General features: G+C 45.9%; 1 protein-coding gene across 1 annotated transcript in view; it reads right to left on the bottom strand.

Moving 5' to 3' along the window:
• Positions 1-443: 443 nt before the first annotated feature.
• Positions 444-25,510, bottom strand: part of LOC121277689 (E3 ubiquitin ligase TRAF3IP2-like) — an 84,539-nt gene continuing 59,472 nt past the window's right edge. Inside the window, exons 6-9 of the mRNA XM_041187321.1 lie at positions 25,312-25,380; positions 19,656-19,772; positions 9,009-9,083; positions 444-1,104 (exon numbers count right to left, since the gene is read on the bottom strand). Of these exons, the coding sequence (XP_041043255.1) occupies positions 958-1,104; positions 9,009-9,083; positions 19,656-19,772; positions 25,312-25,380 (408 nt within the window). The 3' untranslated portion in view covers positions 444-957. The remainder of the gene's footprint in view (positions 1,105-9,008; positions 9,084-19,655; positions 19,773-25,311; positions 25,381-25,510) is intronic.

The following is a 25,510-nucleotide window of genomic DNA, read 5'->3' as shown; positions in this document are numbered from 1 at the left end:
TATCGTGTACTGTTTTAGTTTCCTTACCTCAGTAAGGATGTATGTTCCTTTGGGTAAGGATAGGATTGGAGCCCAGCTTTGGCATTCCTCATAGTTGAAAACCTTCTGACTCAGGATATTGGATGGAGGAAAGAAAACCAGTGAGTTGCACTCTGTTGCTGAAAGCAAAACAGTGCAGTTGTTACCAATTTTAAACTTGTTGATGGTGGCTAAATAGAGAAGGTCATCAACTTCCTGAGCGTTTGACTTCCTCTCAGGCTGGTGGCAGTGAGATTCCCCTGGTGCTTGTGGCAAATCTGAAAAGAGACAGAATAGGAGGAAGTAGCAAACCCCAGGCTGGAGTTCTTTTTGGTGCAGTGAATCTACCACCAAGACCTGGAAAGCAAGTTGAGTCAGCTCTCATCGCTATTTTTAAAAAAAAATAATTTGACAGAAGCTTCCTGACTGGTGGAAGTCCATCACTTGAAGGCCATTGGCCAATTTATTATCAATTTTTCCAAGGAGTACATTAGGGACATGTGCTTGGTATTAATCAAGAATTGTACAGTGGGATTGGTATACAGTATTGCATAAAATTCACAAACTCCCTTTTGAGAAATTTGGATGTAGCACTGTCTAGGTAACTCTAAAAAGGTTAAAATGTTGGTGCAATCACACTGCATTAAACTTAGAAGCGCCTTTTTTAAAAAATATACATGGGTCATGTGTAACCTCAGTGTTGGAGACTCAGATGTCGAGAACCCTTCAGTAGGTTAATCAGTCAGTTAACAACTGAGTTTCCACCATTACATACTAAGGGAGAAATCATTGACTGTAGCACAGGGCCAACTTAGCAAGACTTGGATAAACTACAATAACTTCCATACAGTCCACTTTTATCAAAGTGTTGCTACTGAGGCAGGAATGATGGCCGCAAATCAATTTAAAAGAAGAGAAAGGATAATCAAGGCCAAGGGCTTAAAGTGGGACTGAATGAATGGTGGGTAATGGCCCAATTGGTGGAGCAATATATTCCTCTTCTCTCAGCAATCGGAGGAGGATTCGCTTCTGATCTCTCGGCCAATTGTAAACGTTTGTGTTCTGCAGCCAGCTGGGTATGTGAGCCTGCAATGAAAGGGAAAGCTTTACACAATGTACAAGGTACAATATAGACCAATGGAAAACAAGAGAGTGAAGTACAGCATTCAATCATTTTTAACAAAGAGCATTTAATTGAAGAGGAGTACAGAGGAGAGGAGAGGGTCTCCCAAAGTTAGCTCATTGTAGCAATATTGTAGTTGCATCTTTGGAATGGCGTTTGTGATCGCACCACAAAGTAATGAACAGAGGAAAGGTTTCTCCACCGTTGTCTGTTTTATTTTTACTTCAATGACCTCTATTGTTTTTAGAGTTGAGGTTTGTATTTTTCAGCTGTGCAGTCTTATGTCTTATAACGGAAAGTTTTTGATGATGTTAAATTGGCTATCACTGACAGAAAAAGGTAATTTTACCTGAGAATACATCATCAGAGTGCCTAGATGGAACATGCTTATAATATTTAATTGACATTTTTTGTTTAGTATTGTGTTAATAGCAATAAAGTCTCTTCTTCCTTATGAGTATCCTTGGCTATACGTTGGCTGGAATTTTAATCAGTGGCAGAAGCCTCAACTCCCCGGCTGAAAAGCCAGGGGTGGTCTCATTTCCACTAGGCCGGGTCCGCCTTGCAGCCAATTTACAGCTGTCAGGCCAGCGATTGGCTGGAGACGGGACTTCTGCAACCACCTGGAAGGAATCCCCACTGCCAAGGGCTGGCAGCTCTCTAGAGCCAGCAGTGTCTCTAGAAACAGTGACCATTACTGGGACTGCAGGACTATCTTGGAGGGGGACGGGGGAGGGGGGGGGGGGGGCGGGGGTGGGGGGGGGGGGGGGCCGTGGGGGGTGGGGGGGAAGGGGGACGGGGGGGTGGGGTGGGGGGGGGGGGGTGAGCTCTGTTGATCACAGTGCCCTAACAGGAAGGACCCCCCCTCCCACCGCCACACACAGCAAAAAAGGCCCCTTTGCCACATGGTGTTGACACCTCTCACCGTGGGTAAAATCTCAGTGAAGGTGGGGGGAGGCCCACAGGCGTGCAGGCTGTCGGATGCCTTCCCTGCTGCCATCCTACTGGGGGTAAAATCCCAATGGAGGTGGCAGGCAATAGGCACAGTGCTGCTGACATGGCGCCCAATTTTACAACCCTGCCTGTCAATCTGCTCCAGGGTGGTTAGCGGGGGAGGTGGGCGAGGGCTGGGGGTGGGGATGGTGGGGGCCTATAAAATTCTGGTCATTTTTCCTCACTGATGTTAACTGAGAGAACTGCTTTGTGAACACCCTGGGCAGCTATGGCCTCAGACTGAAGCCCTTCTCCCTCTCCTCCCCATTCCCTCAGCAGCTCGGCCTGCTTTGCTCATTCTCCAAGCCAGTCTATATTCCACAGCGGACAGCCTAATAATGCAATGATGTCTGGAAATCACTGGTTTGTGCCAAAGCCTTGAAGTCAGGATAAAGTCTTTCAGCGCCTGCCGCATTCCGTAGACATTTGCAACTTCAAGCAACTAGAGAAGGCACCAAACACTTGTAAAATTATAGCAACGGCCAGAAGCAATCAATTAGCAACATACCTGTAATTGGTTGATGATCCATTTAAATATTGCTATTGGGATATCCTTCCTGCTGTTGAACATGTGTTCAGCTGTGTGAAGCTAGGAGATTAGCTGGAAGATTGTGAGCTCCAAACTGTCAGCATTGTCATCAAACTAATGTTGCATGCTGATTGATATCACGATCTGCCTGTACTGTGTACTTCTGGCTAACGTTTGTGTGTGAGAACTAACGCCTGTACCAATAGGGTGGCTGGTGATTTGCCCCATTGAACATGCCCTGGTCGGTAGCCCATTCATCTCTTAGTCAGAAAGTTCTTTTTTAAACTTATTCGTTTATGGGATGTGGGCTTCGCTGGCTGGGCCACCCCTAGTTGCCCTTGAGGAGGTGGTGGTGAGCTGCCTTCTTGAACCGCTGCAGTCCATGTAGTGTAGGTACACCCACAGTGCTGTTAGGGTGGGAGTTCCAGGATTTTGACCCAGCGACAATGAAGGAACGGCGATACATTTCCAAGTCAGGATGGTGAGCGGCTTACAGGGGAACTTCTAGGTGGTGGTGTTCCCTTGTGCCTACTGCTCTTGTCCTCCTAGATGGTAGCTGTCATGGATTTGGAAGGTGCTGCCTAAGGTGAGTTTCTGCAGTGTATCTTGTAGATGGTACACACTGCTGCTACTGTGCTTCGGTTGTGGAGGGAGCGAATGTCTGTGGATGTGCTGCCAATCAAGCGGGCTGCTTTGTCCTGGACAGTGTAAAGCTTCTTGAGTGCTGTGGGATATGAACTCATCCAGGCAAGTGGGGAGTATTCCATGACACTCCTGACTTGTGTCTTGTAGATGGTGGACAGGCTTTGGGGAGTCAGGAGGTGAATTACTCACCCCAATTCCTAGCCTCTGACCTGCTCTTGTAGCCACAGTATTTATATGTCAAGTCCAGTTCAGTTTCTGGTCAATGGTAACACCCAGGATGTTGATAATGCAGGATTCAGTGATGGTAATGCCATTGAATGTCAAGGGGTGATGGTTAGATTCTCCCTTATTGGAGATGGTCATTGCCTGGCACTTGTGTGATGCAAATGTTACTTGCCACTTGTCAGCCCAAGCCTGGATATTGTCCAGGTCTTGCTGCATTTCGGTATGGACATGGACTGCTTCAGCAGCTGAGGAGTCACGAATGGTGCTGAACATTGTGCAATCATCAGTGAACATCCCCACTTCTGACCTTATGGTGGAAAGAAGGTCATTGATGAAGCAGCTGAAGATGTTTAGGCTGAGGACACTACCCTGTGGGTTTAAGTCCCACTCAGCACTTCAGTTCAACAATATAGTCTGACAATCCAGTATAGTACTGAGGCAGTGCTGCCCTGTTGGAGGCACCATCTTTCAGATGAGTTGTCCACTCGGGTGAATGTCGAAGATCCCATGGCAGTTTTTTGAAAGAGGAGGGGAATTATCCCGAGTGTTCTGGCAAATATTTACATCTCAGTCAACATAACAAAACAGATTATCTGATCACTACCACATTACTATTTGTGGGAGCTTGCTGTGTGCAATCAGCTGTGATGTTTCCTACTTTACAACAGGGGCTACACTTCAATAAATACTTCACTGGCTGTAAAGCAATTTGGGAAATCTGGTGGTAGTGAAAGGCACTATATAAATGCAACTATCTTCAGCCAGAAGTGCTGAGTGAATGATCCATCTCAGCCTCCTCCGGAGGTCCCCAGCATCACAGATGCCAGTCTTCAGCCGATTCGATTCACTCCACGTGATATCAAGAAATGGCTGAAGGCACTGGATACTGCAAAGGTTATATGCGCTGACAATATCCCGACAATAGTACTGAAGACTTGTGCTCCAGAACTTGTTGCACCCCTAGCCAAGCTGTTCCAGTACAGCTATAACACTGGCATCTGCCTGGCTATGTGGAAAATTGCCCAGGTATGTCCTGTACACAAAAATCAGGACAACTCCAGCCGGCCAATTAACACCCCATCAGTCTACTCTTGGTCATCAGCAAAGTAATCATCAATAGTGCTACCAAGTGGCACTTACTCAGCAATAACCTGCTCACGGACAATCAGTTTGGATTCGGCCAGGGCCACTCAACTCCTGACCTCATTTCAGCTTTGGTCCAAAAATGGGCAAAAGAGCTGAACTCAAGGGGTGAGGTGAGAGTTATTGCCCTTGACATCAAGGCAGCATTTGACCGAGTGTGGCATCAAGGAGCCCTTGCAAAATTGGAGTCAATGGGAATCGAGGGGAAACCGCTCCACTGGTTGGAGTCATGTCTAGCATAAAGGAAGATAGTTGTGGTTGTTGGAAGTCAGTCACTCAACTCCAGGACATCACTGCAGGAGTTCCTCAGGGTAGTGTCCTCGGCCTAAATACCTTCAGTTGCTTCATCAATGACCTTCCTTCTATCATAAGGTCAGAAGTGGGGATGTTCGCTGATGATTGCACAATGTTCAGCACCATTCGCAACTCCTCAGATACTGAAGCAGTCCATGTCCAAATGCAGCAAGACTTGGCCAAAATCCAGGCTTGGGCTCATAAATAGCAACATTCGTGCCACACAAGTGCCAGGTAATGACCATATCCAACAAGGGAGAATCTAACCATCGCCCCTTGACATTGCCATTGCTGAACCTCCCCCATTATCAACATCCTGGGGGTCACTATTGACCAGAAACTTACCTAGCTTCCCATTAAACACCTTAACTAGTCCATCTGAGAGCAAGTTCCACGTTCAAAAGACTCTCTGGGTGACTAGCCATATAAATACTGTGGCTAAAATAGGAGGTCAGCAGCTACATATTCTGTGGCAAGTAACTCACCTCCTGACTCCCCAAAGCCTGTCCACTATCTACAAGGCACAAGTCAGGAGTGTCATGGAATACCCTCCATTTGCAGCTCCAACAACACTCGAAAAGCTGGACACCCTCTAGGACAAAACAGCCCGCTTGATCGACACCTCAACCACCAAGTTCAATATCCACTCCCCCCACCATCCGCACATAGTGGCAGCAGTGTGCACCATCTACAAGATGAACTGCAGCAACTCATGAAGTGACTCCTTCAACAGCACCTTCTAAACCCATCACCTCTAGCACCTAGAAGGACAAGGGCAGCAGATGCATGGGAACACCACCACCTGGAAGTTCCCCTCCAAGTCACTCACCATCCTGACTTGGAAATACACTGTCGCTGGGTGAAACTCCTGGAACTCCCTCTCTAACAGCACTGTGGGTGTACCTACATCAGATGGACTGTAGCGGTTCAAGAAGGCAGCTCACCACCACCTTCTCCAGGGTAATTAAGGATAGGCAATAAATGCTGGTCTAGCCAGTGATGCCCACATCCCATGAACGAATAAATTTTAAACAAAGACTTTTAACTATGTGAGCATTGTGGATGCCATTATGGAGCTCTAACAGCACTCACAGCACCCAAAAGACATGCACTAATGAGCCCAATTTTTCCACCTTGTATTTATATAACATCTTTAAGTGCCTCCACTCTTTAAAGCCTCCACTCTTTTAAGTGTTATCACTACTGTTTTGTTGACAAAATCTTCTTCACCCAAGGAGTCTTTTGAATATGCAACCTGCTATCACATGGACTAGTTGACGTGTTTAAGGGGAAGCTAGATAAGCACTAAGGGAGAAAGGGATAGAAGGACACTCTGATAGGGTTAGAATAAGAGGTGTGCGAGGAAGTTTGTGTGGAGCAGGAACACCAATATTGACCAGTAGGACCAAATGACTTGAAAATTCCACATAAAGAGTGCAGCCAAGTCATTGATGTATATTGTAAACTTTTGAGGCCCCAATACCGATCCCTGTGGCACTCCACTAGTAACAGCTTGCCAAGCCAAAAATAACCCATTTATTCCTACTCTCAGCTTCCTGTTAGCTAACCAATCCTCTATCCATGATAATATATTACCCCCTACACCATGAGCCTCTTATTTTGTGTAGTAACCTTTGTTGAATGCTTTTTGGAAATCCAGGTAGACTACCTCCACAGGTTCCCCTTTATCCACCTTGCTTGTTTCTTCCTCGAAGAACTTTAATGAATTGCCAAACACGATTTCCCTTTCACAAAACCATGTTGACTCTGCCTGATTGTATTACGATTTTCCAAATGTCCTGCTGTTACCTCCTTAATAATGGATTCTAGTAATCACACTGAGGTGACACAGGAGGGCACAGTTTTAGGGGTGTTACGATCAAGTTCGGATTGGTGTCTGAAAGTGTTGTTTTTTTTAAAGAGTGAATAGCAGCTGGAAAACTTCAGCATGAAGAATAGTTCAGCTTTTTCAATTGTGAAGCAGCTATGTGCTTTTCTGGAAGATAATCAAGTTAGCATTCTGGAAGATTAAGATCAAATGAGGTCAAAACCTATCTTGTGATCTTGTAATACATGTTTGAGACATGTTCTTAAAATGCTAATCACAGAAGAAAATCAAGAATAAATCAGAGAATAGGTGCAGCACAGAAGAAGGCCATTTGGCCCTTTGAGCTCATGCTGGCTCTCTATAACTGCAATTTAGTAAGTCCCAACTCCCCAACCCTTTCCCTATAACCTAGCATTTTTTCTCCCTCCAGGTGTTTATCCAGTTCTCTGTTGTAAACTATGGTTGAATCTGCCTTCACATCCTGTCAGGCACTGCATTCCGGGTCATAACCACTCCTTACATAAATAAGCTTTCCTCATATGAACTTTGGTTCTTTTGCAATCACTTTAAATGTCCTCTGGTTCTCAACCCTTCCACCAATGGGAACAGTTTCTCTCCAGCTAGTCCACCTAGACCCCTCATGATTTTGAACATCTCTACCAAATCTCCTCTCAACCTTCTCTTCTCCAAGAAGAGCAATCTCAGCTTCTCCAATCTATCCACATAACTGAAGCAAGTCTTCCATAGATACAGTCTTGTAAATCTTTTCCGCACCTTTTCCAAAGCCTTCATATCCTTTCTAAAATGCAATGCCCGGAACTGGGCACAATACTCCATTTGAGGCTGAACCAGGGTTTTAAAATGCCCACCGTAGCTTTCTTGCTTTTGTACTCTAAGCCTCTACTTATAAAGCCCAGGCTCCTGTCTGACTTTCTCAACATACCCTGTCACCTTCAATGATTTGTGCACATGTACCCTCCAGATCTCTCTGTTCCTGCACCCTGTTTAGAATTGTAACCTTTATGTTATATTGTCTCTTCTTGCTCTTCCTTCCAAAATGTACTACTTCACACTTTTCCTAAATGTAATCAACCAAGCATCTGCCCATTGCACCAACCTGTCTGTGTCCTCTTGAAGTCTATCACTATCCTCCCATTTTTCTTCTTGAGTTCTCTGCCCGAAGACAGGTCCTTGGAAATTATTCATCAAACCATGGCAAAGTGCCTTGACTATTTTACTGTGGGTAGTGCAGAGAGGCGGGCCCTGAGTTTACCCCAGCTGGAATAGGGATTGATCCCCATGCTGTTAACATTAATCTGATCCACGCGCTAGATGTCTAACCGCACCCCCCTCCCACAGGTCACTGTACTTCCAAGTTTTGTGACACCTACACATTTTAAAACTGCTCCCGGTACATCCAAGTCTAGGTCATTAACATATATCAAGAAAAGCAGTAGTCCTAGTACCGTCCCCTGGGAACCCCACTGTATACCATCCTCCAGTCTGAAAAACAACTGTTCGGCACTACTCTGCTTCCTGTCACTTAGCTAACTTTGTATCCACGCTGCAACTTTCCCTTTTATTCCACTGCATTCAAATTTGCCAGCAAAACTTTTATTCGGCACTTTATCAAACACCTTCTAGAAGCCCATTTACACACATCGACTGCAGTTAAACAACCCTCTCTGTTACCTCATTAAAAAAAATTCAATCAAACTAGTTAAACATGATTTGCCCTCAACAGATTGTGCTGGTTTTCATTGATTAATCCACAATTGCCCAAATGATTGTTAATTTTGTCCTGGATTGTCATTTCTAGAAGCTTCCACAGTGCCGAGGCCTGTAGGTGCTAGGCCTGTCCTTACTTTTAGTGGTTATTTTTAGGTTTAATTTGTGTGTTCCTAGAAATGCCGACTTGGTGACGATAACACCGGCTGCTTTTTCATATTTCAATGTGCTCTTGATGTTGAAGAATTTACCAATTAGGCTCAGGAAGAGCTGGTTTCTTTTGTTATCAGGTTTAATTAAGGCTAAAATTAGTCAAATTCTCCGAAAGGAACGCTTCCTCTTCTGGTCAAATAGGTCCCCTAGTTATGAGTGGACAAAGGACTTTGCATCTAAAGTTGTACACTGGAATTTTGAAATTTACAGACAACAATCCCCGCTGTGCAGGAACTTGTAGAGTGGCGAGAATATCTGGCTTTACTTACCTTGGTAGCATTTGCGAAAAGTACAGGTATAAACCTAAAGTTCATGCTTGCCTGTTGGATAAATTCAATCTGCATCTGAAAGAAGAAAAACACGTTAACTCCTCTGCTCCCAAAAAAAATCCAGTGAACATTTCAGTGCGGTGTGCCATGGACTGGCGGGACAGCTTTTAAGGTTATCCCCAGCTGACATTAAGATGCAGAACTTCTTCCAGGTGGCAAAGAACCCAGGAAATGAAGAAAAGAAAATCTGGTGGCAGCAGCATCATGCTTCTGATGAAAGCAAAAATGATAAAAGCAAAAAACTGCGGATGCTGGAAACGACATCCACTGGCTCCCCCTCATCAACTCTACTAGTTACACCCTCAAAAAATTCCAGCAGATTTGTCAAGCATGATTTCCCTTTCGTAAATCCATGCTGGCTCTGTCTGACTCTGCCACTGTTTTCAAAGTGCTCAGTTATTAAATCTTTTATCATGGACTCTAGAATTTTCCCCTATAATTCCATATTTTCTCTTTACTTCTCTTTTTAAATAGTGGGGTTACATTAGCTACCCTCCAATCTGTAGGAACTGTTCCAGAGTCTATAGAATCTCGGAAGATGACCACCAATGCATCCATTATTTCTAGGGCCACTTCCTTAAGTACTTTGGGATGTAGATTATCAGGCCCTGGGGATTTATCAGCCTTCAATCCCATCAATTTCCCCAACACTATTTCCCTACTAATACTGATTTCTTTTAGTTCCTCCTTCTCACTAAACCCTGTGTTGCCCAATATTTCTGATATGTTATTTGTGTCCTCCTTTGTGAAGACAGAACCAAAGTATGTATTTAGTTGGTCAGCCAATTCTTTGTTCCCCATTATAAATTCCCCTGTTTCTGACAGTAAGGGACCTACATTTGTCTTCACCAATCTTTTCTCTTCACATACCTACAGAAACTTTTACAGTCAGTTTTTATGTTCCCCGTAAGCTTACTCTTGTACTCTATTTTTCCCATCTTAATCAATCCTGTGGTCCTCCTTTGCTGAATTCCAAGTCAGGATGGTGACTGGCTTGGAAGAGAACTTGCAGTTGGCTGCTGATAGAGCTGAATCAATGTAATCAATGGTTTCCTTGCTTTACAGTTTAAGTGATAGACGAACTAAAGCCAGATGCTACATCAAATAAGTGGCATCCTTTGCAAAGGGAAGCAGGCTTGTTAGGCAAATGCAGAGGGCCTTTAATATGCCACTGCAAGCTTGCTGCAGGTTTAAGTTCTGGTGTAGGGCATCATGAGATCAGGAAGCCATTAAGGAGAAAAAGTGTGTACAATGGCTTACACTCATCTCAAGCGTGCACAATTAAAATCAAAATGATTTTCAATTGTTCTCCCATAGTTTAAAATGGGTTGCCAGGTGAATTTGAAATTCATAAGGGTATTCTTGGGGATTTGGAGAAAATTCCATACTAACCTGGTGTCTAACCCAACAAGCCAGAGCAAGGAGCTAGGCTGTAAAAAATGAATGACACCTTCTGCGCGGAGAATGAAGCAGTTGGATGAAAGGAAGACAACTGATGATGTGTTGTCTATTAATGGTCAGGTAGCGGGTAGTGAGGTATCAAAGTCTCCGAGTGAGAAAAGGGGGAACTGCAGCAGTCTTGGAGTATGATCTCAGGATCATTGAAGCATCTGGGATCTGCTCTGTGAAGCTTTGAGACGCCAAGACCTTTGATGTTTCAGAGCATTGTTATGATTTCTAGCCACAAGGAGGGAGATCTTACTGAGTTTAAAAGATGGGAAAGAAATCTCATGGATATCAGTGGCTCATAGTGGTTTTTTATAATATTTGAAGTGTTTCTATTAGATGCTCTAGAGAGCCCAGAATAATTTAAAAAAGACTGTCAGTTGAGACTTAATTTGAGATTGCTAAGCATTATATGGTTCATGGCAAACTTCTTTTACAATAAACACAGTTATTTCCATACGGCTTTCAGTCCACTGTCTTATACAATCCTCATGGAGAAGCTGAAAGCTACTGGAGTACTGGGGTCAGGAGTTAAAAGAGCGTGAGAAGGGGCGAGCCTGAGATTGGAGCCGGAGAGTTAAAAGAGTGCGAGAAGGGGCGAGACTGAGATAAACACAGTAAATTGTTGTATGTTTAGGAATTATTCTAAATTAAGATAGTAATTAAAATAACTTAGTAAACACAGTAGTAAACACTTTATATAAAGTATAAGGTATGCCAGTGCAGCTCAGAGATGTGGAATGTGCATCCTGTGAGGTGTGGGAAGCTGTGCAGGCACAAAGTGCCCTCAATGACTACATCTACAGGAAGTGTCACCAGCTGCAGAAGCTTGAGCTCTGAGTTGCAGAGCTTGAGTGGTGGCTGGATTCATTGTGGTGCATCCGCAAGGCTGAGGATTATGTAGATAGCACATTCAGAGAGGTGGTCACACCACAGCTAAGAAGCACACAGACAGAGAGGAAATGGGTGACCACCAGAGTATCTAAGAGAAACAGGCAGGTAGTGCGAAAATCCCCTGAGGCTACCTCACTCTCTAACCACCTTTCCATTTTGGATATTGGTGAATGAGATTCCAGTAAAGATAAAGGGCGGGACCAACAATTCCAGGGAACCCTGGATGCCGAGGGATATATAGGATTGGATAAAGAGAAAAAGGGAGGCTTATAGCAGATACCGAGGACTCAAAACAGCAGAAGACCTAGAGGACTATAGAATATGTAGGGAGAGGAAATGGGTTCCTCAGAGGATTGTAGCAAGAGCCAAGTTCGTGGCAACACAGGTGGCTCAGCTGTACAGGAGGGGAGGAGGAAGAGTGAAAGAGCTATACATGCAGGGGATTCCATAGCTTGGGGAATTGACAGGCATTTCTGCGGCTGTAGACCTGACTCCAGGATGATAATTTGCTTCCCTGTGCCAGGGCTAAGGATGTTAGAGCGGCTGCAGGACATTCTTTTGGGGGAGGGTGAACAGTCAGAGCTCATGGTCTACATTGGGACCAATGACATAGGTAGGAAAAGGGATGAGGTCCTGAAAGCAGATTTTAGGGAGTTCGTAAGGGAATTAGAAAGCAGGACCTCAAGAGCAGTAATCTCATTATTAGTCCCAATGCCACATGTTAGTGAACATAAGAATAGGAAGATTAAGCAGTTCAACACATGGTGGAGAAATGGAGTAGAAGGGAGGGCTTTAGTTTTTTTTTTATTCATTCATGGGATGTGGGCTTCGCTGGCTGAGCCAGCATTTATTACCCATCCCGAGTTGCCCTTGAGAAGGTGGTGGTGAGTTGCTTTCTTGAACTGCTGCAGTCCATGTGGTGTAGGTGCACCCACAGTGCTGTTAGAAAGGGAGTTCCAGGATTTTGACCCAGTGACAGTGAAGGAACAGTGATATATTTCCAAATCAGGGTGGTGACTTTCTTGGAAGGGAACTTCCAGATGGTGGTTGTCCCATCTATCTGCTGCCCTTGTCCTTCTAGGTGGTAGTGGTTGTGGGTTTGGAAGGTGCTGCCTAAGGAGCCTTGGGGCAGAATTTTGCCATTGGCAAACAGGGAGCAGGGCCCGCTCGCCGACGCATAAAATGACACGCGGTGACATCGGGCGGAACTCTTGATGTCATCCCACCCCATTTAAATTTTCAGGAAGGCGGGGGCACAGCAAAATCAGCTGCGGGCCCGCCGACCTGTTAATGGCCACTTGAGGCCATTGACAGGATCAATTAAGCAATTAAAGGACCTGCCCATCCAACCTTAAGGCCAGAAGCCCTGGAGGCAAATAGAGAAAACATGAAACCTCACCCAGCGGTGGGAAAAGGTTTCATGTAGGGTTTTAAAAATTGTAATAAAGTTGTTCTATAAATTATGAACATGTCCCAACTCATGTGACATTGTCACATGAGGGGACATGTAAGGGATTTTTCCTTTCTCTATTTTTAATATTTTTAAAAGTCGAGGCGATCTCCCTGAGGCAGCACTTAGCCTCAGGGAGATGAGTGCGCTCTTTTGTGCACATGCATGAAAGATTGCACTCTCGATTTTAGGGATTCCCACCGCGCCCCCCCCCCCCCCCTCCCGCCCGCACAGGGAGTGCATAGCGCTTCCTGGCGGACGTCCCGCTAGGCGGACCCTAATTGGCCCTCCCGCACAAAATGGCGGTGTGGCCTTGATCGCTAGTGGCGATCGGCTCTGCGCTCGCCCGCGATTGGGTCAGGCCCGCCTGCCCGACAAATGGAAAATTGTGCCCTTGGTGAATTCCCGCAGCGAATCTTGTAGATGCTGCTATTGTGTGTTGGTGGTGGAGGGAGTGAATGTTTGTGGATGTGATGCCAATCAAGCGGACTGCTTTGTCCAGCTTCTTGAGTGTTGTAGGAGCTGCACTCATCTAGGCAAGTGGGGAGTATTCCATCACATTCCTGATTTGTGCCTTGTAGATGGTGGACAGGCTCTGGTCACCTCTTTGAAAAATTCAATCAAATTGGTCAGACATGACCTCCCCTTAACAAAACAATGCTGACTGTCCTTGATTAATTCCTGCCTCTCCAAGTGTAGATTAATTCTGTCCCTCAGAATTGCTTCCAATAGTTTCCCCACCACTGAGGTTAGACTGACTGGCCTGTAGTTCCCTGGTTTATCCCTTCCTCCCTTCTTGAATAATGGTACCATATAGGCTGTCCTCCAGTCCTCTGGCACCTCTCCTGTGGCCAGAGAGGTATTGAAAATTATTGCCAGCCCCCCTGCTATCTCCCCCCTTGTCTCACTCAACACCCTGGGATACATTTCATCCGAGCCTGGAGATTTATCTACTTTTAAGCCTGCCAGACCACTTAGAACCTCCTCCCTTTCTATGCTAATTTCTTTAATTATATCACAGTCCTTCTGCCCCCACGTCGTCCCTCTCGCTTGTGAACACCGACACAAAGTATTCATTTAGAACCCTACCTACATCTTCCGGCTCCACACGCATATTACCACTATGGTTCTTAATGGGCCCTGCTCTTTCCCTAGTTGTCCTCTTACTCTTAATGTACTTTGGATTTTCCTTTATTTTACCTGCCAATGTTTGTTCATGCCCCCTTTTTGCTCTCCTAATTTCCTTTTCAAACTCTCCCTACATATTCTATACTCCTCTAGGGCTTCTGCTGTTTTGAGCCCTCAATATCTGCCATAAGCCTCCCTTTTTCTCCTTATCCAATCCTGTGTATCCCTCGGCATCCAGGGTTCCCTGGATTTGTTGGTCCCGCCCTTTATCTTTACTGGAATATGTTGGCTCTGTACTTTCCCTATTTCCTTCTTGAATGAGTCCCACTGCTCTGATGCAGATTTACCTAAAAGTAGCTGCTCCCAATACACGCTGGCCAAATCATATCTGATCTTATTAAAATTGGCCTTCCCCCAATTTAGAACTCTGATTTCTGGCCCATCCTTGAGCTTTTCCATAACAATCTAATGGAGTTATGATCACTATCTGCAAAATGCTCCCCCAATGTTACCTCTACCACTTGCCCAGCTTTTCATTCCCTAAAATTAAGTCCAGGACCACCCCCTCTTTTGTAGGACCTTCTACGTACTGGCTTAAAAAGCTCTCCTGGATGCATTTTAAGAATTCCACTCCCTCTAAACCTATCACACTATGATTCCCCAGTTAATGTTGGGGAAGCTGAAATCCCCCACTATTACTACCCTATTATTTTTACACTTCTCTGAAATTTGCCTACATATCTGCTCTTCTATTTCTCTCTGACTATGTTTGGGGGCCTATAGTACACTCCCAGCAATGTGATTGCTCCTTTTTTGTTTTTAAGTTCTACCCATATGGCTTCATTTGAGGAGCCTTCTAAGATGTCATCCCTCCTTACTGCTATAATTGATTCCTTGATCAATATTGCAATACCCCCTCCTCTTTTACCTCCTTCCCTGTCTCGCCTGAAGACCCTATATCCTGGAATATTGAACTGCCAACCCTGCCTCTCTCTCAACCATGTCTCTGCAAAAGCAATGACATCATACTTCCATGTGTTAATTTGTGTCCTCAACTCATCTGCCTTATTTGTCAGACTCCTTGCATTAAAATAAATACCATCTAATCTTGCCAAACTCCCTTGCGCCTTAACTGGCCTATAATTTCTATGCCTTCCAGACTCACTTTCTCTTCTAATTTTGGCTGTGCATCTCTCTCTGCTGAACCTCCTCTCAGGATCCCATCCCCCTGCCGAGTTAGTTTAAACCTCCCCAACAGCACTAGCAAACCACCCCGCAAGTATGTTGGTCCCATTCCCATTCAGGTGCAACTTGTCTGCCTTGTACAGGTCCCACCGCCCCCAGAAATGGTCCCAATGTCCCAGGAATCTAAAGCCCTCCCTCCTGCACCATCTCTCCAGCCACGCATTCATCTGGACTAACCTCCTATACTCACTAGCGCGTAGCACCAGATGTAATCCAAAGATTACTACCTTTGAGGCCCTGTTTTTTAATTTGTTTCCTAAATTCTGCTTGCAGGACTTCATGCCTCTTTCTACCTATGTCGTTGGTACCAATATGCACCACAATCTGTGTCTGTTTGCCCTCCCTCTTTAGAATGCTCTGCAGCCGTTCAGTGAGATCTTTGATCCTGGCACCAGGGAGGCAGCATATCATCCTGGAGTCACGTCTATGGCCACAGAAATGCCTGTCTGTTCCCCTTACTATCGAGTCTCCTACCACTATTGCTCTTCCCCTCTTCTTCCTCTCCCACTGTGCAGCTGAACCACTCACAGTGCCATGAGCGTGGCTGCATTCCCCAAAGGAACCGTCGCTCTCAGTGTTTTCCAACACAGAAAAACAGTTCTCGAGCGAGATGCACCCTGGGGATTTCCTGGAATGTGTTCAACATCATTCTCTGCAGCAGTATGTTTCCAGTCCAACGAAAGGGCAAGCACTGTTGGACCTGGTTCTGGGGAATGAGTTGGTCCAAGTGGCTCAAATATCAGTGGGAGAGCATTTAGGGGAACAGTGACCACTGTATCATAAAGTTTAGGTTGGCCATGGAAAAGGACAAGGAACAATCCAGGGCAGGGATAATTCACAGAGGGAAAGCCAACCTCGATAGGATGTGAATGCATCTGAGTCAAGTGTTGGCAGAAAAGACGGTGGCTGAACAATGGGCCACCTTCAAAGAGACAGTATTGCAGGCGATGTCAAGGTATATTCCCTTGAAAGGGAAAGGTAGGGCAAATAAATCCAGAGTGCCCTGGATGACGAGAGATAGAGGTGAAAATGAAAAGGAAGAAGTGTGCATACGACAGATGTCAGGCAGAAAATAAAATGGGGAATCAGGCTGAATATAGAAGGACCAGAGGGGAAGTGAAGAAACTAATAAGAAAAGCAAGAAGAGAGCATGAAAAGAGGCTGGCAGCGAACATTAAAGGGAATCCCAAAGTCTTCTATAAGCATGTAAATAGTAAAAGGGTGGTAAAGGAAAGAGTAGGGCCGATTAGGGATAAAAAGGGGACTTGCACATGGAGGCTGGAGAAATAGCAGAGGTGTTGAATGAATACTTTGTATCTGTCTTTACAAAGGAAGAACTTATTACCCAGGCCAAGATGAGAGAGGAGGTAACTGGTACACTAGAAGAACTTACAATGGAGAGGAAGGAGGTGTTAGAAAGGGTATCTTTACTTAAAATAGATAAGGTACCAGGACCGGATGAGATGCATCCAAGGGTACTGAGCGAAGTGAGAGTGGAAATTGCAAAGGCACTAGTGATAATCTTCCAGTCTTCCTTAGACACAGGAGGTGTTCCAGAGGACTGGAGAATTGTGAAGGTTACATCCTTGTTCAAAAAGGGGTGCAAGGATAAAGCTGGCAACTACAGAGCAGTCAGTTTGATCTCAGTGGTAGCGAAACTTCTAGAAACCATAGTATGGGATAAAATCAATAATTACTTAGGCAAGTTCAGGATAATTAAGGAAAGCCAGCATGGATCACTCAAGGGAAAATCATGTATAACCAACTTGCTGGAGTTTTTTGAGGAGGTAACAGGGAAAGTTGATAAAGGAAATGCTGTTAATGTGGTGTGTATTGATTTTCAAAAGGCATTTGATACAGTGCCACACAACAGACTTGTGAGCAAAATGCTAGGTCATGGAATAACAGGGAAAATAGGCACTAGGATAAGAAATTGGCTGAGTGATAGGAAACAGACAGTAGTGATAAATGGTTGTTTTTCAGGTTGGAGGAAGGTTCGTAGTGGAGTTCCCCAGGAATCAGTGTTGGGACCCTTGCTCTTCCTGATATATATTAATGACCTAGACTGTGGTGTTCAGGCTGATTTCAAAATTTGCAGATGATTCAAAGATTGGAAACATTGTCAACTGTGATGGGGATAGTCTTGAGCTTCAACAGGACTTAGACATGTTGGTGGATTGGGCAGACAAGTGACAGATGAAGTTCAATGCAGAGAAGTGTGAGGTGATTCATTTTGGCAGGAAAGATATAGAGCAACAGTATAAAATAAAGGGAGAAACTGTAAAGTAGGTACAGGAAGAGAGGGACCACAGTGTATACGTACATAGGTCATTGAAAATGGCAGGACATGTTGAGGGAGCAGCCAATAAAGCATCTAGTATCTTAGGCTTTATTAATGGGAGCATTGAGAACAAGAATAAGGAGGGCATGTTGAACTTGTATAAGACACTAGTTAGGCCTCATCTGGAGTACTGCATCCAGTTCTGGGTGCCATATTTGAGGAAGGATGTGAAGGCATTGGAGACAGAACAGAGGAGATTCACAAGAATGATTCCCGGGATGAGGAGCTGTAGCTATGAGGATAGATTGGAGATGTTGGGACTGTTTTCCTTGGAGAAAAGGCGGCTGAGAGGAGACTTGATAGAGGTATTCATGGATCCTGAGGGGTATGGACAGGGTAAATAGTGAGAAACTGTTCCCACTCAAGAGTACATCAAGAACTAGAGGGCACAGATTCAAAATAATTGGCAAAAGGAGTAAATGTGATGTGATGAAAAAGTTTTTGGTTGGAGTCTGATGGAGGCAGGTTCGATCGAGGTATTCAAAAGGAAATTGGATTGCTACATGAAAAGAGAGAATGTGCAAGGTTACAGGGATAAGGCAGGGGAGTGGGACCAGGAGGAATGCTGTTTCAGAGAGCCAATGCAGACTCGATGGGCCAAATGGCCACCTTCTGCACTGTAAAGATTGTGTGACACTGTGAGATACCGTGAATTCAAATCTTGGATATTATCCAGAATGTATATCCCAGTTTCAAAATCAACATAAAATTAGTTCTCTCAAAAATGAGTGAAGCAAGGTTGTCCTTCCTATTCATTGGCCAGGAATTTAGGGCCCCTCCCACCCGGCGGGACATCATGGTGCTGCCGAACTGAATGGAGATTTAAATGGCTTGCTGCAGCCGCCGGGGCGAGACACTGTGCAGCGAGGCCGTGGAATCCTGGCCAATGTCTTCACCAACAAATGTTAGTAGGAATCATTGGGATTACTCTGAAGCATTTGTTCCACCAAACCAGGAGAACGCTTCTTCAAAATATCAGTTCATGCTATGGGCTCAGTGGAGATTGAGCTGGGTGAAAAGAAATAGCACTGAAGAAACGTGCGCAACAAGAACAAAGAAATATACAGAAAAGAAAGTTCTAGTTTTACTTTTTGTTCACAGCTCTGTGTCTAAAGATGCCTGTAGGCAGATAAATAAATACAAGATGAAGCAATGGGAAGACTAATGAACCAGCCTCTCCTCTGTTCCTCAGCTGTAAACTGTAATTGCTTTCAGGTTAAGGTAAATGCCTATTCCTAGAAATTATAGAAAGGCTGCAGTTTTTATTCCTGTTCTGTACTGAATTAGCTGGTATCATTGTATGCAGGACAAGTGATTTCCTTATTCCAGGCTAAGAAGGGTAAAATTAATTAGCCAGGGTTTCTGCTCCTAATAGCTGATCAGCAATCCCTGGCAGGAGGTGCACATGTGGAAACTAGGTCAGGTTGGGGATGGCTGTTCAATAGCCCAATGACATTTCCTGAGGAGACTCATACATCAAAACTGAAAAATGGCAGCATCTATTGAGCCATATCGGGGCAGGAGTCAACAGAGGGCCAATCCCTACAGAACATGATCCTTGCAGAAGTCATCAGAGGAACAATCCCTCTGGAACACTGTTCATGCAGGAGTCACCAGAGTGACAAACCCTGTGGAACACTAACTTTACAGAAGTCACCAGAGGAACAGTACATATGAAACCATATTGTGACAGGAGTCACCAGAGGGACACTTCGTATAGAACCATATCGCGACAGAAGTCACTGCTATCAGGAAAAGGGAGAACATTGAAAGGAAAGTTGGGAATGGTGGAGTTAGATGCGCATTTCAAAATCTTTTTCTTTCCAGCTTTTGCCAAAGCAGTCATTTACTCCCATATCTGAGGCCTGAGGCCTGAAGTCTAGATCTCAGGTCTGAGGATGTGGATGACTGTATTGTGAGCTTTCTTTATGTAGTGTATTAGTATGTAAAATCCTAACTGAAAATCTGGGTTCGCAGGGGGCTCAGGCTTTAGCACAAATAGGATGGTTTAGGCCAGAATATATTTTTAACAATTATTAAAACAATAGGTTGCACATCAAGCAGTCAAGGTCCATTTCCTCACCATTCTGTGGATGTATTTTGTGTGTAAGCTGTGGTCATCTTTTAGCTGCTCTGATTTAGTTCCCTCGATATCCTGTTTGTACTTTGGACTAATCGCTATCACAATCATCACTTCTCTCTGTAAGCAAAAAAAGCAAACAATGACTCTTCAGTCATCGTTCCATTGCTGTAAACGTTAATGCAGTTATTCCAAGAAGAAAGGAGGTTCCATGAGCTATCACAGTTTGGATATAGTTTATTTCAAAACTCCCCTGCTCCCCACAGCAATTTTCATATCTTTATTTTGAACAATAAAACAGCGAGGGATTGCTGAGAGTGAGACTGAAGGTGCAAGATGGAACAATTCAAACAGATGACGGCTGTTGTAATGGTTTTTTATTATGAACCATTTTGTTTATAACACATACCATGTTGTCAATAAAATATGAATATTTGTCGTGGTTAGACTTGGCTCAGTGGAAGTACTCTTGTCTCTGAGTTATAAGGCCATGGGGCCAAGGCCCATTCCAGAGACCTGACCATATAATCCAGGCTGACATTTCAGCGCAGTGCTGAGGGAGGTGCTTCCTTTCATCTATTCTCTCTGGTCAGCGGAAAATATACCATGGACACAATGGTATTTCTCCGTGCCTGTCGGTGACGGGCATCATGGTGGGTGTGAGCGGACAATATGGCGGGTAGGCCAAAAATCGGTTTCATGCTGTTGTGAAACCAGCTTGTGACTGACCGCTCTGCCCGTCAGTGGAACTTCATTTCACACGTCTGCATATCATTATAAGCCCAGCTCACAGGGACCACTGCCCCCGGCCCCCACCCCGCCCCCCACCATATCAAATTTACTGTCCATGTCAGCGGGAAAACACACCGGCCCAGGACACTTCTTTACAAGTGCGATGTCAGGATTTATCGTCAGGGCCTTGCTCACATTGCGGGCGTCCGAAGACCAGGTGATGGATGAAGCCCTACAGCTACTGGACCCTGGAGGAACATGTGCACTGCATGCTGGGTGGATCCTCATGCACATGGCTCCATTACAAAGCAGCTCTCAGAAGGTTGAAGGTCACCATTGAGGGGCTGCTTTGGGACTTCAGTGCCTTTGCCATGGTCTGCAACAGATGATCAACGAGGGGATAGAGAGGAAGGTACAGCAATGACTGGGAGGGGAAGGTGTATTGGGGGCAAGGGGGTTGGGAGAGGAAGGTCTAGGTTTGACTGGGGAGGAAGGTGTACTGGGGGGGTTGGTGGAGGGCAGGGGTTGGGGGGAATGAGAGTGCTTGCATGAGGCTCTGAAAGGCCCTGTCACACTCACACTTCTCCCTCCAGAATCACTCATGGGCTCACTGCGTACAGCTGAACTGCTAGTTGGGGGGAGGGGTTTGGGGTCGGGAATGTAGTGGGAGGACTTGCGAAGCCTGTAAATGAAGCTGAAAGACACCATTACACATTATTCAGTGAAAGTGGATATGTTTTCAGATTATAAAGAGACAAAATGAGTTCCCCTGTGGAACCATTTGTGATCAGAAATTCTAAACTTTTCTAGGCCTACCACTTCTTCTAGGAGCTGCCCTGACATCAGCAGCAGGGGTGGTGACAGCCTGTGCAATGGCTGGCTCTGTTGCCTCTGATGACTTTGGCATGTTTCCTCCGGAGAACCGAGGCCTTGGGGGCCCTGGCTTACTTTGGCAGTCCTCCTGTAGACCAGCTGCTCCCTCTGTGGTTGACAGAGGATGAGGTTGAGGGGGTCACAGGCAAAGGGGAGCAGAGGGAGATGACAGCCTCTGAAGTTCCTGAGTGGATGACCCAGGGGTGTCCAGCTGTTGCTCCTCCTCTCTTCTGGTGCGAGAGGGCCCCGGCCTGACTCTTTGAGGGGAAGGAGCACCTGGAGGGATGTCGAGGTGCCCATTTCCCTCTCGAATTGCCACTGCAGGAACTCACCCATGGATCTCATGATGGAGTGCAGGTGTGGGCACATCTCCATGTTCTGCTGGACCTGGGTCACCTTGGCGTCTGCCATCCTTCCTGTGGAGACCTTCACACATGCACATGTGGGCACCACTTCATCAGAGAGCAGGTGGATCCACTCTGCCAGCTCGTGTGCTACTCTGTTGAGGGTCTCCAACAGCTCTGCCTGGTGTCCCCCTGCCTTGTGCTGATTCTCCACGATGAGTTGGAAGGCCGAATCCAGAGGCTCATCATCTGACTCGGCCCTCTCGGATGCCTCTTCCCCAGCTGTTCTCCGAGTGCCGGGGAGCTTGGCTGAATCTGCCTCTTCCTGCTGCAGACACTTGTCCGTGTTTTGGCCACCAGGTTGTGAACCTGAGCCTGCTCTAGATCTAGGTGCCACTAAGGTGTGGGTCTCTGCGCTGATGCAGGGTGTGGGTAAGCGCTGTGACTGGTCTCCTAGGCTGCTTATTTCCAGCTCTTCAAAGGAGGAGGAGTCCTCTTGGCTGGAGGTGAGGATGTGGATGGAGCTGAGTTGAGGGTGTGTGTGAGGTTGTGTGAGAGTTAGTGATGATGTCCCTTGAGGTGTGAGATCCCTGTGGATGTGTGATGGGTTTGTGAGTGTGAGAGTTGAGAGTGATGAGAAGAGTGAGTTAGCCTGGCGGAATGAATGAGACCATTCATCCTCTTCCTGCACTGGGTGGCTGTCCTCTTTTGCAGGGTGTTGATGCTGACCATCACTGCCACTGCCTCCCATGCTGGATTGGTGACCTTGCTTGCTGGCCTTCACCCAGAGGGGGGCTAGAGGACATCAGGACGGGCCTCCATCGCATCCGGTAGGCACTCGAGGGAGGCATCGTTAAACCTGGGGACAGCAAGCTTCCTCCCTTTGGCAGCCATCAGTTCCCAGCAGCTTCCTATCCCTTGAGGAGTGCCAGCTCTGTGCATGGGCGGCCTTTAAATGCTGAAAGACTGCGGGGCGGGTGAATGAGAGGTCGTCCTGCCAGCGACCGGGCGGAGTTCCCGGGAATACATAATTAATGAGGCGGGATTGGGACGATACGGCGCAGAAAGCTGCCATTGCAGCCAGCGGGTAAAACATCCTTTTTCCCACCCACTACCGTACCTAGTGCGAATCTGGGACGATTCTGCCCAATATTAACAACCCCAATGACGGGCAGGGTAGGCTTAATAATGAATATGTGTCCCAGCCTACCGTGTCCATTGCCATTGTTATGGAGACGGGTTTTAAAGCGTTTGAGCATCCCAGTGTGGAGAGGCGTGGGAGCCCATTTACAGATTTAACCCAGGCTCCTACAACACAATTAGGGAGTCCAATCGAAATGTTACAGTAACTGACTGGGTCTCACAGGGGTGGGGGAACCCAGCAGTGAAATGGTGGCAGGAACTGCTGGTCTTTTCAGTACCCGGTTCCTCAAGGAAGCCTTCGGCCACCCCTCTGCCGATTGAGGCCTCTTTATCTGCAGTGCCATAGTCAACAAACTCCCTAAGACCTGATGACCAATCTTCCAATCTACCCCCTGTCGCTGGTTTGTCTGCTTGACGATTGGCAGCCTGACGATTGGCAGCCTGTCGATTGGCAGCCTGTCGATTGGCAGCCTGACGATTGGCAGCCTGTCGATTGGCAGCCTGACGATTGGCAGCCTGTCGATTGGCAGCCTGACGATTGGCAGCCTGACGATTGGCAGCCTGTTGATTGGCAGCCTGACGATTGGCAGCCTGACGATTCAGTTGGCTGCTGGACAGTAAACAAGAAAAAATGACAATGAGTTCTTGCTGCTAAATTTGGCACTAAAACAGCGACAGTTTATCCAGTCATTCATCTTTTTGGTGTTCATGGGACTTTGTACCGCTTTGTAACGGTAGCTAAAATTCAGCAGTATTTTGTGAAAAAAACGGTACGGCCTCCTTTGAAAGCAAGCGCATGCCCGAAGCAGAGAGAAAAGGGGAAGGATAGGAAATCTCGAGCCAGTAACTTGTTCAAAACTCAATCGCCTGTGGTATCCTGTCCTATTTGCTACAGAACCTTCCGGGCACAGATCGGCCTTAGCAGTCACCTACGTACCTATCGGAACCCTACCAAGCACTCCAGATGGTGACTATGATCACCTTCGCCGTGAAGGATGAACAAGAGAAGTTGGCTGTAAAGTATCTGCAGTTTTGAAAGATGCTTCTTTCTAGTCATAATTCAATATGGAGCTGAAGCCATTTAAGACAGAGAGAGGCTGCCCCTTAGGAGCGTTTGGCATGTTTGGCACAGATTTTCGCCATAATGGAGAGGCTCTTTCTATTCCTATTTTTGCAGAGGGCAGGAGCGAAGGCGGGGTGGGGTTCAAACATGCACACTTTATGGAGGCAGCTGGCCATTTAAATCATCAGCTGCCTCCATTGCAGTTGGATTCTGGTAGGCCAGGGGCGTGAAACCTGACGTGTGCAGATTAGACGAGATAAGAGCTGGTCTGAGCTTGGTGGATTCATTTGGATAGCCGGCAACCCCTTTGGAGGGGTAATGTACCCCTTTGGATATGGTCCCGGAACCCCTTTGGGAGAGATAAGGAGCCCTTTGGGATTGTTAAAAGTAAATACGATTTATAAAAAGTGCACAAACTCACTGGAACTGTCAAAGCTGTCAAAGAGTTGTCAAACCTCACTAGAACTGTCAAAACCATCAATGGATTTAACTCCACTGGGATTTAAATAAAAAAAAAACAGACTAGGGTTCAAAAAAAAATCAGTGCTGATATTTCATTCTGTCTGTTAGCATAAGCCTGATGGCTATCATTAAAGGATCTGTGCTTTCAATGACTGATTTTACACACTAACATTATCACAGCAGGGTGCCTGTTAAATGAACAGTTTGATTGACAGATCCAGGCGGTTATAGTGTAGAAATGTTTGTTTTCTTATGAGATTAGTTGAAGGAATTTCTATGTATTGAATGGTGTTTTATCAATTAGACTTTTTTAAAAAAATAGTGATGTCATCATTAGACGTATTATTTTATATCAGCATGGTTCCTGAGGTTTACCCATTGTGGATACTGGGTGAGCTAGCATGGAGGGGGTAAGGGCAAGAGGTGTTGACTGGGGGCTACGGGTTGGGATGAGTTGGCACTAAGCTGCTACAGGGGTTATAAAGGGTCATGGGGATGTGGGGGCTATAAGGGGCATGAGGAGGGCCATGGTGCCATGGGGATTGGATAGAAGGGCCATGGGTTCTCAAGGGGTTGAGGGGCCATTGGGGTGGGCAGAGGGGCCATGGGATGGGTAGATGGGCATGGGTTGGCATTGGGGTATGAGGGGCCATGGGGGTGGGTAGATGGGCATGGATTGGCATGAGGGGCCATGGGGGTGGGTTGAGGGGCATGGGTTGGCATGAGGATATGAGGTTGGGTTGAGGGGCATGGTTGGTATGGATGGGGCATGGGAGTGTAAGGCGGGTGAGGGCTGGAGGCTGTTATTTGTTTTAATCATTTTTTAAATTAAACTCAGCAAAGTGCTGGAGCACAGAGGCAGGTCTTCTGCCCAGAGGCACCCTTGGTACTGGAGTGTCAGCACAATGCTCTGCTCAAGTCCGGTAGTGGGTCTTGAAACCATAACCTTTTAACTTCGAGGCAAAATTGTTACCATTGAGCCACAGCGGGCACTTTTAACATTGAGCATTCGAATAATATACCTGTGTATTTCGGTACCTACATTAGTCAGGTAGCCTTCCATCCATTTGATGATGTCTATACCACGAACTGAGTCTTCAAAAATGTCAATCTGTGGAACAATAGGAACTCAGGTTAATGATTTAAATGTGACATTTATACAACCTGACAATGTCATGTAGGTGGCCCACTACTCAGAGATCTTATGGCTAGACAGATCCAGGAAAAATGGAGCAAAATCA

Source organism: Carcharodon carcharias, chromosome 5 (assembly GCF_017639515.1).
Source record: "Carcharodon carcharias isolate sCarCar2 chromosome 5, sCarCar2.pri, whole genome shotgun sequence".
In the NCBI taxonomy this organism is placed as follows: Eukaryota; Metazoa; Chordata; class Chondrichthyes; order Lamniformes; family Lamnidae; genus Carcharodon; species Carcharodon carcharias.
This window is presented reverse-complemented; position numbering and strand designations above follow the sequence as displayed.